Source organism: Pelophylax lessonae, assembly GCF_965119305.1.
Source record: "Pelophylax lessonae genome assembly, chromosome: 11".
In the NCBI taxonomy this organism is placed as follows: Eukaryota; Metazoa; Chordata; class Amphibia; order Anura; family Ranidae; genus Pelophylax; species Pelophylax lessonae.
In genome coordinates this window covers 212,814,302-212,830,019 of record NC_138778.1, presented here as the reverse complement: position 1 = coordinate 212,830,019, position 15,718 = coordinate 212,814,302, and the positions used below count along the sequence as shown (strand labels likewise).

Genomic DNA, 15,718 nt, shown 5'->3' with positions numbered 1-15,718 from the left:
CTTCCTCCAGACATAAAGAGTGCCCCCTTGTCCTCTGTGATGACCTTTAAAGTGAATGAATAACTCTGCCCCAAATTACATGTATAGAAGCTGTTAAAATGGCAAAGAATTTGTATTTTTGTCCATCCAGTCCTGAGATTTACTCAGATTTGCTACACTGCCCAGCCTTGCAGTGAAAATGACCTGGTTTTTCTTTGCCGTAGTTAACCCCTTTGCACCGACCACCTCCTGGCGCTTTAAAGGTTTTAAAAGCTGGAAATTTGTTATGTGGCTGCTGTGATTGGCTGTCACAGCAGTCATATGATCGGAAAGCTCCCAATCGCAGTGATGCATCGGGAGCTTACCAACCCCCGTCGGCTACTGTGCTGGGAGTCCACTCTCAGCATAGTAAGGTGTATTAGCAGGGCTGCATATATGCAGCCACTCAGCATTAAGGCCTACCCTTGTGTGCGGCTGGCATCAAGAGGTTAAAGAACACTTTAGAGGTCTTGTTCCTCCCCCAGCCTGTGATTGGACAATGAAGGAGAAGTTGCGGGCTGATTAACTTTTTTTTGTCACTCTGTTATCTTTCCTGTTGGCATGTCCCATGTTAGCATGTGAGCACTGCAGTGTTTCAGTACCAGGCCTCGGTCCTCAGGAGGTGAGCAAGCCGGGGTCCAGTAGCATATATAGGAGGTAGGGATCAAGCAGAAGCATAGTTGAGAATAAGCCAAAGGTCGGTAACAGGTGGTTGCAGGTTGGGATCAAGCAGAAGCGTAGTCCAGGAACAAGCCAAAGGTTGGTAACAAGTGGTTGCCGGTTGGGAATCAAGCAGAAGCATAATTGGGGAACAAGCCAAAGGTTGGTAACAAGTGGTTGCAGGCTGGGATCAAGCAGAAGCATAGTTTGGGAACAAGCCAAAGGTTGGTAACAAGTTGTTGCAGGTTGGAATCAAGCAAAAGCGTAGTTGGGGAACAAGCCAAAGATCAGTAACAAGTGGTTGCAGGTTGGGATCAAGCAGAAGCGTAGTCCAGGAACAAGCCAAAGGTTGGTAACAAGTGGTTGCAGGTTGGGGTCAAGCAGAAGCGTAGTCCAGGAACAAGCCAAAGGTTGGTAACAAGTGGTTGCAGGTTGGGGTCAAGCAGAAGCGTAGTCCAGGAACAAGCCAAAGGTCGGTAACAAGTGGTTGCAGGTTGGGATCAAGCAGAAGCGTAGTTGGGCAACAAGCCAAAGATCAGTAACAAGTGGTTGCAGGTTGGGATCAAGCAGAAGCGTAGTCCAGGAACAAGCCAAAGGTTGGTAACAAGTGGTTGCAAGTTGGGATCAAGCAGAAGCATAGTTGGGGAACAACCCAAAGGTCAGTAACAAGTGGTTGCAGGTTTGGGGCAAGCAGAAGCGTAGTCAAGGAATAAGCCAAAGGTCGGCAACAAGTGGTTGCAGGTTGGGATCAAGCAGAAGCGTAGTTGATAAACAAGCCAAAGGTCGGTAACAAGTGGTTGCAGGTTGGGATCAAGCAGAAGCTTAGTTGGGGAACAAGCCAAAGGTCGGTAACAAGTGTTATGGAGATGAGGACAGCTGCAGGTACACAAAGGAGCAATATATCGGCTGGAGAGAGCACAATAATTTGGCAAACAGGAAGTGAAAAGGCATGAAGTGCAAAGTTCACCAAAACATTGGAAGAGAAGATTATCCAAGGGTTCAGACAAGATACTATTCAGCATCTGAGCTGGCTCAGCAAGAAGAGCTACTGCTGGATGCAGCAGAGGTCATGGGTTAAAGTGGTTCTAAAGCCTTAATGTTTTTCCACCTTAATGCATTCTATGCATTAAGGTGAAAAAGTTGTGCTGCAGCTGTCCCCCAGACCCCCCCCCCCCTTCCCTTACCCGGGCCCATGCAATCCAGAAAAGTGCATGAACGCAGCTGCTCCTGCCACTGTCTCTCTCATTGGACAGATTGATAGTAGCGGGAGCAAATGGCTCCCACTGCTGTCATTTAAATCCGGTGACACTTAAGCGTGGTGCGGGGCCAAGTCTCTGTCAATGGACAATGCAGCGGGACTCGGGAGTGAGCAAGCATGGGTGCCCCCAGGTCAAACTGCTTTCCCTGGGGGCACCCGATGAAGAGCAGGGGCCTGAAGCACTGAGTGGGGGACCCCATACGAAGCGGATCAGGGCTGCTCTGTGCAAAACCATTGCACATAGCAGGTAAGTATAACATGTTTGTTATTTTTTTTTGTAAAAAAAAAAGGTTTTATAACCACTTTAAGATCCTCGTCCTGACAGATTCATTTTTGTCTTTTTATGTCTGGCTGAGGTTCAGTCCTAAAATGTATCTGCAATTCTAAAATGGCATATGTGCTGTTTTTTTTGCCTTCTTACTTTTTCGTCCCCTGCAGATTGTTATTTTGAGTGACAAATCCTGTCCAGTGGCTCATAGCCTCCTGTATGTGTCCTGTATGTGTCCTGTATGTGTCCTGTATGTGTCCTGTATGTGTCCTGTATGTGTCCTGTATGTGTCCTGTATTCATGTGGTTGTTCTCTGCTCCTCCGTAGCCTGCTTTGCTGTACCTGGTCCCGGCCTGCATTGGCTTCCCTCTGCTGGTAGCGCTCGTCAAAGGAGAGCTGACGGAGATGTTCAGGTGAGAATAGGGATTTGCATGGGGGGGAGTAGAGTAGAGATTTGGGGTTGGGGGAAGTATAGAAAATTTCTTCACACAATTCTGCCTCCTTTTTTTCTCTTCTTCCTCCTTTTTCCTCCTCCATTCTCTGCATTTTGACGCTATTTTTTTCTCATTGTCCTTTTTGTCACCTCCATTCTTTTTGTTCTACAATCCCTTTCATTGATCCGGTGTGCCATCCCTCCTGCCTCATTTCTCTGATCTGTCCCCCTTCCTGTCTGTCATGTTTGCCGGCTGATGTTCTACTGACCACAATATCCCTGTGCCTTTTTTCTGTCCGTGTTATTTTTTGTGGTCATCCCATTTTCTCTATTTTTGCACTCCTCTTATGTGTGCATTGCTGTGCTTTCTCCTCATTGCTTGGAATATTTTCTATGTTTGGCCACTTTTTTCCCCTTTCTTTGTCCATTTTCATTCTGTGGTTCTGTATACTTGTGCCATACACAACCCAACCCCCCTCCCCATTTCTATGTATACCTGTGCCTTGGACCCCTCCACTCCTCTGTATACCTGTGCCTTGGATCCCTCCACTCCACTCCTCTGTTTGCCTGTGCCTTGGACCCCTCCACTCCTCTCCTCTGTATATCTGTGCCTTGGACCCCTCCACTCCACTCCTCTGTATACCTGTGCTTTGGACTCCTCCACTCCACTCCTCCTGTATACCTGTGCCTTGGACCCCTCCACTCCACTCCTCCTGTATACCTGTGCCTTGGACCCCTCCACTCCTTCTGTATACCTGTGCCTTGGATCCCTCCACTCCACTACTCTATGCCTGTGCCTTGGACCCCTCCACTCCACTCCTCTGTATACCTGTGCCTTGGACCCCTCCACTCCACTGTATGCATGTGCCTTGGACCCCTCCACTCCACTGTATGCCTGTGCCTTGGACCCCTCCACTCCACTGTATGCCTGTACCTTGGACCCCTCCACTCCACTCCACTGTATGCATGTGCCTTGGACCCCTTCACTCCACTGTATGCATGTGCCTTGGACCCCTCCACTCCACTGTATGTATGTGCCTTGGACCCCTCCACTCCACTGTATGCATGTGCCTTGGACCCCTCCACTCCACTGTATGCATGTGCCTTGGACCCCTCCACTCCACTGTATGCATGTGCCTTGGACCCCTCCACTCCTTCTGTATACCTGTGCCTTGGATCCCTCCACTGCACTACTCTATGCCTGTGCCTTGGACCCCTCCACTCCACTCCTCTGTATACCTGTGCCTTGGACCCCTCCACTCCACTGTATGCCTGTGCCTTGGACCCCTTCACTCCACTGTATGCATGTGCCTTGGACCCCTCCACTCCACTGTATGTATGTGCCTTGGACCCCTCCACTCCACTGTATGCCTGTGCCTTGGACCCCTTCACTCCACTGTATGCATGTGCCTTGGACCCCTCCACTCCACTGTATGCATGTGCCTTGGACCCCTCCACTCCACTGTATGCATGTGCCTTGGACCCCTCCACTCCACTGTATGCATGTGCCTTGGACCCCTCCACTCCACTGTATGCATGTGCCTTGGACCCCTCCACTCCACTGTATGCATGTGCCTTGGACCCCTCCACTCCACTGTATGCATGTACCTTGGACTCCTCCTCCTCTCTCTGCACCTATGGTTTTGCCCACTCCTCCTCTTTATGTTCAAATATGATTTGTCCCCCCCCCCTCCTCATCTTTATGTCCACATATTTGTCCCCCTTTTTTTTGTCCCCCATTATTATTATTATTATTATTATTCTTATTCTTTTTTCAACCCTTCCCTGTTTATCCTTGCCCTTGCTGCTCCTCCTGTCCTCTCCTCCTCCACAGCTATGAGTCCTCTGCGGAACTTCTTCCTCACACTCCTCGCCTCTCTCACTTTCCGGTGGTCTCTGGATCTCCCGCCAGCCTGGCCGAATCCATGCAACCAAAATCCTTTTCCCCCCGCCGCAGGCGGCAGTTGAACCCCAGCTCTATGTGAAAGGCCTCTATTCATATCTGCATTCGGACAGGCGCAGCCCCTGCCCTCCCACTTCAGCCACACCCCCTCACGCAGCCTCACCTGCCATCCAAAAGACTAGATGACTAGACTCCCATCACCTGCATTACCTCTCTGTTACCCAGCGGACATTTAACTTCATGTGCCGGAGTCCATACCTGTAAATATGTAAGGGGGACCATTGCACACAGATTGTCCCCCTCCCTTTTCATTATTCATGGGATTGGCCTCCAGCGACACAGTGCCTAGCGGATCAAAAGACTGTGGCCTAGGGTCTCGTTATAAAGTAAATGTGTTACACAAATTGTACATTACTGTGTTTACATTTTGTATTCTTTATGTGAAAAAGTGAAGGTCTAATATATCAGCTTAGACACCAGATTGCCTGTTAACTTAAAGCCAGCCTTGTAATACAATGCAAGGTCAACCTCTTGGGTTTAGGCCCCCCTCTCACTGTATAAACTGCTGCCTAATAGTACTTGGAAAAGGAAAAAAGTAAACGTAAGAAAAAAAATTTTTTATATATATATATATATATATATATATATATATATATATATATATATACTTACCTTACCTCCACCTTTAGCATTGCTGGGCATGGCACCACAGTTCTTCTGGGAATATTCCTGGAGAAATCAGAGCGGGCCAGATATCATGAGAAGACATTCCAGTATGTTGCTAGAGCGACTTCTTGTGAGATTTCATATGCTCTGTAATCTCCAGGATCTTGCTGTAAGTTGTCACCTGTGCCTAAGCACCATGGGTGGAAGGGTGGGGCAAGGTAAGTATACTTTCTTCCTTACAGGTATATTGTTGAAGTACTATCATGCAGCGATTATTACAAGGGGAGAGGGCCTGGAACTAATTGTTCTTCAAAGTGTATCTAAACCCAGGAACAAACATGTAATGTATTTCGGCATACTAGTCATTAGATATAGTGGATGCTTTAGATTTCCTTTCTCCCCCCCCCCCCCTTTTTTGACTTGGGAATCCTGGCATTAACACACTTCCTGTCCTCGGGTGACAACAGAAGTGTTCCAGTGGCGGCCCCATCCATTGTGGGAGCAGGGGCCCGCTCCCCACCCATGCATGCGGCCCCCTAATCTACATGCAGGGTGCCAGATGCATGGATTACAAGGGGTTTTTTTTTGAAGCACATGATTGGAGCCAGAGGCTCTAATAGGCTTCAAAAAAGGGTGGACCCGGGGCACAGAGCAGTGCGCCCTGAGCCCACCCAGTTTTGCGACAATAGGGAATGAATATTCACTGTTGTCACACGTATTCTCCTCCTGGCCAATCAGGAAAAGGGTCCCGAGACCCGTTTCCCGATTGGCCGAAAGGAGAAGCCATGCCATTGGCCATGGAGGAGGAGACGCAGGAGACTGAGGGGGGAAAAAGCCGCCGCTGCCTGCCCTCCCTCCACATGTCCAGGCAGGGTGAGTGAGCCGGTGACCGGGCTGGTGGGGTCCGGGGGGGGGCGGTATGTTGTGGGCCGTCTGCCGGAGCACTGGTTGTCACCCGAGGAAAGAACTACTTCTCTATAACACAGGGGTGGTGTTTAGAACACCACCCATCGGCACATCCAGTGGCAATGAGATAACACTGTAAGGTACACAGGACAGCACTGGATTTTTGGCAGGATCAGGGAGCAGAAGGGTTTACATACACTTTTAACGGCACAATCTAATTATCATGGTGACTTCAATATAATGGGCTCTACCAGTATGCCCAAGAATGCAACCTTTGAAGTCTCAGTGATTGTCAATAGTTCCTAGCTGTTTTTTGGTTCTACTGTGAAGTTTTTATTTCCTTTTTAGATAAGAGTGGGTATTTAGAACAATGTTTCTCAACTCCGGTCCTCAGGGCACACTAACAGGCCAGATTTTAAGCATTACCTTGGGAGATGCGAACTAGAATACTGCAATCACTGAGCAGCAAATTATATCACCTGGGATGTATTTCAGTTTTCTTGCAAACCTGGCCTGTTAGTGTGCCCTGAGGACCGGAGTTGAGAAATACTGATTTAGAACTTGTATCGGGTTTTTCTTTTGCTGTCTGAGTCTCCTTTGGGGTAATTTCCCCTCGCTTCCTCTACCAGAAAGACAACTGGAAATGAGTAGAAATTGCACGAAAGTGAAAAGAAATCCAACCTTTGACAGAAATGGACATTTTCTTTGGGAGGTTTCACTTTGACCTTTTGTTACAGTGATAAATGAACTAATGAAAATACAGTTTTCCGCACTAAGCCATCATCATACTAATAAAGATAGAAGGGTAATAAAGACTCTACGTTTCTTATCTTGCTCTAATTTTTGCCTATTCTGTCCTTCAGTGCTTAAAGCTGAGCTTCCCCCTCTGTGGCAAGTTCCGCTTATTCACGGTTCTCACATTTCTCAAACTCGGCAAAAAAAGTAATTATAGAGGGAATACATTTATAATATACCCTAGGGATCGACCTATATCATTTTGTCATGGCCGATACTGATTTTTCGGCCACCCTTCAGGCTGATAGCTGATATTATATACAAAATAAGTTCTGTGAGATGTGATGAAAACAAGGTTGCTTCCCTCACTATTCACAGATCAGCAATGATAGCTGATATTAGGTGCCGATATTCTGTACATTTACATTTTTTTTTATCTTTTTTTTATTTATTTTATTTTTTTTATCACTTTTATTGCGGTCACAAGGAATGTAAAAATCGCTTGTGACAGTAATAGGCAGTGACGGGTACCGTTTCTGAAGGGATCTAGGGTATAAGACCCCAAACCCCTCCTCTGCACTTAAAATGTCGTCTAGTTTGCCTGTTTTAAGGCGCCTTTAAGTCTCTAGTAACTGGAAATGATGTCATGACATCGCTTCCGGGTTACTATATCGGGCAGCTGGCGGATGTGCCGGCTGGTCGCTTTGGCCTTCCGGTAGTACCAGAGACCCAGGCAGATTGGTGGAAGGCGGCAGAAGGGGGGGGGGAACATCCCCTCCCACTACTTGTAATCACAGCCAAGCGGCTGATTAGCTGCATCGGTTGCTCTCACAAGAAAGCCGACCATTGGCTCTAAAAAAAAAATGGTACCGGGGTGATGCCTCTAGCTGCATGTATCTCTCCGGTACAACCACTTGAAGCAATATCGGCCACAACCGCAAGTTTGTAACCGATACTTCAAAAAAAGTGAATATCGGCCCCACCGATAATCGGTCGATCCCGAATGTACACCCCTTTCCCTGACAAGATCCCTCGCAATGCCCAGTAGCTTAAATAGTGCGAGAAGAAGAAGAGAAGAAGCGCCAGCATATCGCAGAAACCTCTTCTTGAGGTTTGGGGCTACTCCTCATTCTCAGAGACCTGGCTGGAAGGAGGATGGTATCAGCCTCATTTAGGCGCTGCAGGAGGACATTTTGAAAAGGTGAGTGTATTTTAGATTATTCCACCATCATTTTAGGGAGGGAGAGGGCCCTTAAGGTGCAATTTTTTTTTTTTTTTAAATAGGTAAAGCAAAGTTTAACGAAGTGGCCTGTTCTAAAGGAAAAGTTAACTTTCAGAGCCTGTTACACATGTTCCACTTCTTTTTAGGGTGTAACATGTTCCCACTCCTGCCCCCCTTCCCCCCTCACCCTCCCTGTAACAGCGTGCGGGGGTCCTTACAAAATTTTGAAAGGAGCATGGGCGTTTGGGGCTCCGCCCCATGCGGTCTTGTTGTTCGTTTAGAGTTTCCTCTGAATAAATGCCTACAAGTTCCTTCAGCCAATTAAAGAAGTTGTAAACCCTTTTTTTTTTGCAACCTGTAATAGAAACACATAATGAGCTAGCATGCATCGCATACTAGCTCATTATGCAATACTTACCTTAGAACGAGCCCCCGCCGTGCAGCCCGCTCACCTGTATGACAGGCGACATGTCCAGTCGCCCGTCTTCTGGGATCGCGGCATCCGGACATCTGATTGGCTGGAGCCGCGGTGACGTCGCGCACGCGCGCGGGAACCGACAGTCACGGCACGGGTCTCTGAAGAAACGGCACCAGCGGCCGTTCCTTCAGAGCGCATGCGCCAGTGACGTCACTGGCTGCATGTAAGGTAAATATCGCCTAAACAGTACATGTTTAGGAGATATTTACAGTACCTATAGGTAAGCCTTATCATAGGCTTACCTATAGGTAAAAGTGTCAGAGGAGGGTTTACTTCCTCTTTAAGCTGACGGCTTCTAGTTTCATTGAGCTACCAGGGTGCTGGTGAACACTCTGGTAGTCCACCGATTCTCCTGCTCTCAGGTAATTGCCTGCCCATACGAGGTACGGGCAGTAAGCTATGCTGAGAATCTGCAGGAGACTGGGATTGCACCCACATTCTGCTGATTGCAGGCGCAATGCTCTGCAGGCACTAGATAAAAAAAAATTATAATGCATGTTTTTTTTTTTTTTTTACCTGCAAAAAAAAAAAAAATGTGCATTTATTTATTTTGAAAAGGTGAACTTATCGTTTAAAGCAGGGATCTCCAAACTATGGCCATCCAGTTAGGGAACTACAATTCCCATCATGCCTAGTCATGTCTGTGAATGTCAGGGTTTTACAATGCCTCATGGGACGTGTAGTTCTGTAGCAGCTGGAAGGCCGTAGTTTGGAAATATCTGCTTTAAAGTGATACTAAAGTCTTGTTTCTGTTTGTTTAAAGCGTGTTATTCTTGCCTGCTCTGTGCAGTGGCCTTGCACAGAGCATCCCAGATCCTCATCTTTTCGGGTCCCTCAATGGAGCTCCTGGCCCCTTCCTCCTGCCGAGTGCCCCCACAGCAAGCAGCTTGCATGGGGGCACCCAAGCCAACCAGTTGCTTTGTGTGTCCATTCAGACACGGAGCTGCGGCCCAGCCCTTCTCTCTCCTCATTGGCTCACTGACTTTGATTGACAGCAGCAGCAATGGCGCCCGCTGTGTGTCTCTGCCAATCAGTAGGAAGAGTCCTGGACAGCTGAGTCTCTTTCTCGTGCAACATCGCCGGAGCGAGATAGGGCTCAGGTAAGAATTAGGGGGCTGCTGCATCCAGAAGGTTTTTTTTTTATCTTCATGCATGAAGATAAAAAAAACCTTCTGCCTTTAGAACCACTTTAAATGTAGTTGAAAATTGAAAGTATTTTTTTTCTCTTATCCCTGGTTCAGACTCTCTCAGTGAAAACTGCTGTGAAAAAGTGAAGCTGAACGCATGAACTACAATTCAGGTCAATGCACATTTATAGGGCTGATATTAATGGACATAAAGTAGTGCATACTGGAGTCCTCCTTTACCACCACAAATTCAAAGTGCCTCTTGGAAGAGCACCAATGACATTATCCACTATTGAGTCAGCATTGTAGTAAATGAGAGTGATTACAGCTAGTTCAGTGCAGGGCAAGGAACAGTTTTTTGCTCCATGCATGCCAGGTTCCTGTAAGCTGTGCCACTCTGACCGCTAATGTACAGTTTCAGGCAAGACGTCTTTGTACTTAAGTAGGATACAAATTAGGGAGCGTCCGATTATCGGCAAAGCCGATATATCGGGGGCCGATATGCACTTTCCCCTGATATAAGGTGGCCGATATTGCCGATATTTCGGGAAAGTGCTTGTACCAGAGTGATGCCTGCAGCTAGAGGCGTGATACCAGCGTCCATAGCCGACGGTCGGCTGTCTTGTAATGACAACCGATGGGGCTAAGAAGCCGCTCGGCTGTCATTCCAAGGAGCGGGAGGGGCCTTCCGCGGCTCATCCGGGTCTCCCGTCCCACCGGTAGACCCGGGCAACCAGCCTGCACGGCCGCCGAAGACCCTTCAAGGCCGCATTCGGCTCTGATCGGGTCTCCATGTAAAAACCCGGAAGTGATGTCATGACATCACTTCCGGGTACTAGCGCCAGATTCAAAAAAATTACAGCATTCAAAACAGCCAAACTTGGCGTTTTGAATGCTTTTAAATGCAGAGGAGGGGTTTGGGGTCTCTTAAACCCCCAGATCCCTCCGCAAGAGTACCTGTCAAGTAAACAAAATTTAAAAAAAAATTTTTTTTTATTTAAATGTACGCAAATTTTGGGCAATATCGGCCGATACTGATACGTGATGACCAAAATATCGGTATCGGCAATGAAAAAATGATATCGATGGATCACTATTCTATAGGTCTCGCTTTAGGATGAATTTACAAAGCTTTTACACAAGGCTCTTAAATTCAGCTGTAATCTTCAAAACTCATTGGACTCTGCTAGAAATAACTGTCAAAAAAAATATATAAATAATCTGATCCTTGGTTATTGGCTTTGTAAATTGTGCCTTTGGTGTGTATTTATAATACTTTATAGCTAAAATACAGCACTTTAAAGGCTGCTAGAATTTTTCTTTTGCCTCCTAATCCAAAAGGTTATACTTTTACAGTGGGCACAATTTAGATACATGCAACTGCAGAGAAATCGCATAGGAATTATTTTACCTGCTTAAATATTTTTATTCCGCACCTGTATACTCCTGTATGGACCTGAGGCATTTGTACATTTGCACTATGGGTCTATTCAATCCGCAAACAGTTGGTCATTGCATTCGGAATAATATTATAAAAAGCTTCAGTGGTTGTACCCATCTATCCCTTCGAACCATGTATGGGCAGGCATTTGGGCAGGATCGGTCGATCAACTTGGGTACAACCAGCCTGCCAGATTTTACATGCGATTATCACTAGTGCCTAGTATAGTCGCTAGCAATAATTCCTAGGGGTCATTCTCTCCGCTGGGTGAAATCATTGGCTGGAGGGATTCCCCTGTCGGCACCGTGGTTGCAGGAAAGAAATGTGCTCCGTGTATGGCCTGCCAGTGGACTGGAGCAGTTTTCACATTTCAGCTATGGGCTAATTTATTCCGCCATAACTTTATCATAACTAACATAACATAATAGTATACAAAAGTCAGCGCTTCTTAAATTTTCTACACATTTTGTATGCTGTTAATTTGGTCTGCCCAGGGACAAAGTTAATTTCCAGCTGCTGGGAATTTGATATACCCTCGGGTGCCGATTATTAGTATTGATAACAAAATAATGTATTGTTTTTTTTTTTTTTCTCTTAGAGAGAGAGTTTTTTTGTCAATATTATTTTGCAAATATTGTATTTGTTATGAAATTTAGAGACCAAATACGTTAAAAAAAAAAAAAGAAAGAAAATGTGTGCTACAGTGTTTTTTTTTTTTACATGCATAGTAGTGTTACTATTAATAAAAAGTTCACATTTTATTCTATGTCTAGTTTTTATAATGACAATAATGAAACTGAAATTACATTTTTGTTACAAAGCATAGTTTGTTTTTTTTTTTTTTTTTTTTAATTCTATACATTTTTTAAAGGTGATGCTGCAAAATGTAACAAAAAACGTAAGAGAAAAATTAAATGAGCAGCAAATAAATATTAGCTAAGGTGATTAGGGCGTAATTAGGGACAACCGGGATCTGCTACCAAAAGTTGCTGGGGAGCTGTGGTGGATATCGAGGAGCAGGGCACAGGAGGTGCATGTAGAGCAGAGGTTTTTCACGGGCCACATTAGCATTATAATTGCCCTCAAAGGGCCGGTTGTATCTGTAAAACTAGATGTCCAGAGCACCCCTTACATCAGAAGTCATAAGACCCCCACCTTCTTACATCATAGTGCGCACCCCTTACATCAGAAGTCATAAGACCCCCACCTTCTTACATCATAGTGCGCACCCCTTACCTTGCGCTGCTGCCAGGAAGAAGCTGGAGGCGGAGCTGGGAAGCAAAGTGCTGGGCTTGGAGCAGGGCTGCAGTCAGCTTTTGAAGTCTGATGAATAATACCAGGAAGGTGGAGATAAAGGGGTGAGCGGCTGCACAGAAAGGTGCAGGATCTGTAGGAGGAGTTCTGTAGTCTTGTCTGCTACCGACTGCTAGGGGGTGGGGGTGACGAGCCTCCCCACGGCTGCATTGAGAAATGCAGGATCTGGCGGAAAAGTTCTGTTCTCCTCTCTGCTGCTGACTGCTGAGACAAGGTGGGGGCAAAAACGAGGGGGTTGACGCAGCTGCAGGAGAGGTGCAGGGGCTACACAAAATGGCCTGCAGGGCTGGATTTGGCCAGCGGGCCTTGTGTTTTGGCACATGTGATGTAGATAAAGGTACATAGAACCATACCAGCAGGGGGATAAGAGGGGAACCAGGAACCATACACAGTTTCAAGGGGTCATTACCAAAATAGCAACAATTGTGGCAGTGTGCAAACATTTGCTCATACTCAACTCCTAAGACTGCAATACAGGCCCTCGGACACTAGTGTGGAGAGCTAGGAAGGGTAACAGAGCTGGGGCTCTAAAGAAAATTTAGTGCCACAACACTGGGGTTAGAGCTAGTCAATTCTTCTAATAGCTGAGAATGTGCAATGCACCAAAGGAGGAATTTATGAGATCCTAGCTCCCCCTCCCTGCCAGCCTGGAAGGAGTTGAATATGACATTGAAAAAGGTGGGGGAATTGGGAGAAAAAAATATATATAATGGGAGCATAAAAATGTCCTCCCTCTAAAAAATAGAAATAACATCCCAACTGGTCTTCTTATCTTTTCTCTTTTAAATGGATAAGCTTGCTACAGAATCTTCAGTATCTGATACTTCCTGGTGTGTCAGATGCCTGATCTCCTGATATGCCATATCGTTCCTCCCACCAGTCCATATGTCATTACTGTTTTCTTTAGTGAAGTAGCAGCCCATTTAATAAAAGAATAAATGGAAATGTGTACATACGAATGATTACAAACACATAAAAAGTCATAAAGATTGTGAGGAGAAGAGGGAGTTAATTATGGCTGAATATGGTTAATCAAGGGTTCTTCTTCCTTCTGTCTCCTCCTCCTCCTTTCTTCTTCCTTCCGTCTCCTCCCCCTCCTTTTCTTTTTCCTTTTGCCTCCTCCTTCCCCCCTTCATTTTTTCCATTTGCCTTCTCCTTCTCCCCTTCCTTTTTTCCATTTGCCTCCTCCTTCCCCCCTTCCTTTTTTCCTTTTGCCTCCTCCTTCCCCCCTTCCTTTTCTTTTTCCTTCCGTCTCCTCCCCCCTCCTTTTCTTTTTCCTTCCGTCTCCTCCCCCTCCTTTTCTTTTTCCTTTTGCCTCCTCCTTCCCCCCCCTTCCTTTTTCCTTTTGCCTCCTCCTTCCCCCCCCTTCATTTTTTCCATTTGCCTTCTCCTTCCCCCCTTCCTTTTTTCCATTTGCCTCCTCCTTCCCCCCTTCCTTTTTTCCTTTTGCCTCCTCCTTCCCCCCTTCCTTTTTTCCTTTTGCCTCCTCCTTCCCCCCTTCCTTTTTTCCTTTTTGCCTCCTCCTCCTTCCCCCCTTCCTTTTTGCCTCCTCCTCCTTCCCCCCTTCCTTTTTGCCTCCTCCTCCTTCCCCCCCTTCCTTTTTTCCGCCTCCTCCTTCCCCCCCCTTCCTTTTTTCCGCCTCCTCCTTCCCCCCCCTTCCCTTTTTCCGCCTCCTCCTTCCCCCCCTTCCTTTTTTCCGCCTCCTCCTCTTCGTTTTCCTTATGTCATTTAAAAGGGTGTTTATTTAATATATTTGACCTGCATTTTTCATTAAAATAAGCTTTAATATGTGCTGTATTTCATTCATAAGAACAAACAAAAACTGCTGTCAAACTGGTACTGACTGAACACATTTTGACTATTTGTAAATGCTTTATGATGCCTTTTCACATGGATACCCAAAGTTGGATCCTGGGGTTTTGAATAACCAATGTCTTGGCGATGGGTGTTGTCTGGGGCTATGGGGCATCTAGGGGCAGAATGATCATTGCCACCTTCCTTCTTCCAGATACGAGGAGCAGCCAAAGGAAACCGCAAAAGACCAAACGAATGAGACCGAAAAAAAAGAGAACTGATTTTACCATGCCTTGACAGTTCCCTGGAAAGGGGGAGGGCCAAAAGTCTGTGGGAGTCGAGCGCTGCCCCTTGTGTTACCCCCCTATTACCGCTTTCCCTCCAATCCTCCCCTCCCTTTGCGTTCTCTGTGTATGTGTGCGCATAAACAGCTTTTGTCCCTCTCCATCGCCCGTAGTGGGTGTGCGTTTGTGCCTGTCATGTGTTGCTGGGCCGATATTTTTATATTTTGTATGGTGGATTTGCTTTCTATGGTATTAAATCATCCGTGAAGATGTCTCTCTGTCCTGCAATTCTTCCACAGAAAAAAAAGGTTATGTATTTAGAAATATTATCGGATTGCGTGTACCAAGGTGAAACTGTGATGTCAATCCTCTGCTGCGTGGCAAGATCCAAGGACGTGCTTGTATTTCCTGACAGTCGGGTTCTTGTAACTCTTCAAGTTATTGAGCACTTGGAATTAAAGGCTCTTGCTTTTGCACACGTGGAATAATCTTCTACTTCCTACATCTCTTGGCGGGGGGGGGGGCTCTAGCAGTAAGATTTCTGTTACTCCTCCTCGTCATTACCTTTTATGATGGGGACTTGGATGCAGCTAGCTAGGTTCCTAGAATTTTTTTAATATTTAGAGGATGCAACAAGATGGGCTAAACACTATTCCTAATGGCTGTGGAGCCACAATACTTAGTGAAGAAATATCATAACCAGGGTTTCTGAGGGGAAATGGAAACCAAAGAGTTTATTCAAGCATTGAGTACACAAATCAGAAATGTCAGCTTTTATTTGAGTAAAAATTACATTTGATCGGTCTGTTGCTTTTTATATCTGCTTGAAGCACTCTCATCATCTTGTAGACTTAAAAAGGATTCATGTTGTTAGAAGGGATGACAAACAGCATTGCTTTAATTTCCTCTTGTATGATGGAAGGTATTTCCACTACCTTTTAGGACTAGGGATGCACCCATCCGATATTTGGATCGGATATCGGCGCCGATATGGCCATTTTAGATGGATCGGAGGATCGGTAACATTGACCGATCCACTGGCCGATCCGGTTTTTGCTTGGTAACGGCTCAGCCATCCCTTACTAGGTGCAGTAGTAGTATGGGATGGGAGTCGCTACTTCCTGTATAGGCCCGGCTCACAGGCGGAGTGATATCACATGCACTCCGCCTGTGAATGGAGGAGCCACACACATGAAGCAGCGGCTTTGCTC

General features: G+C 46.3%; 1 protein-coding gene across 2 annotated transcripts in view; it reads left to right on the top strand.

Moving 5' to 3' along the window:
- HM13 (histocompatibility minor 13) overlaps positions 1 to 14,779 on the top strand; it is a 54,974-nt gene extending 40,195 nt beyond the window's left edge. The window contains exons 11-12 of one of the 2 annotated variants that reach the window (XM_082272412.1): positions 2,532 to 2,617; positions 14,438 to 14,779. In XM_082272412.1, the coding sequence (XP_082128538.1) occupies positions 2,532 to 2,617; positions 14,438 to 14,504 (153 nt within the window). In that variant the 3' untranslated portion in view covers positions 14,505 to 14,779. Of the gene's footprint in view, positions 1 to 2,531; positions 2,618 to 4,471; positions 4,836 to 14,437 lie in introns of those variants that run through there. The other variant, XM_082272411.1, reaches the window with a different exon arrangement.
- Positions 14,780 to 15,718: the final 939 nt, after the last annotated feature.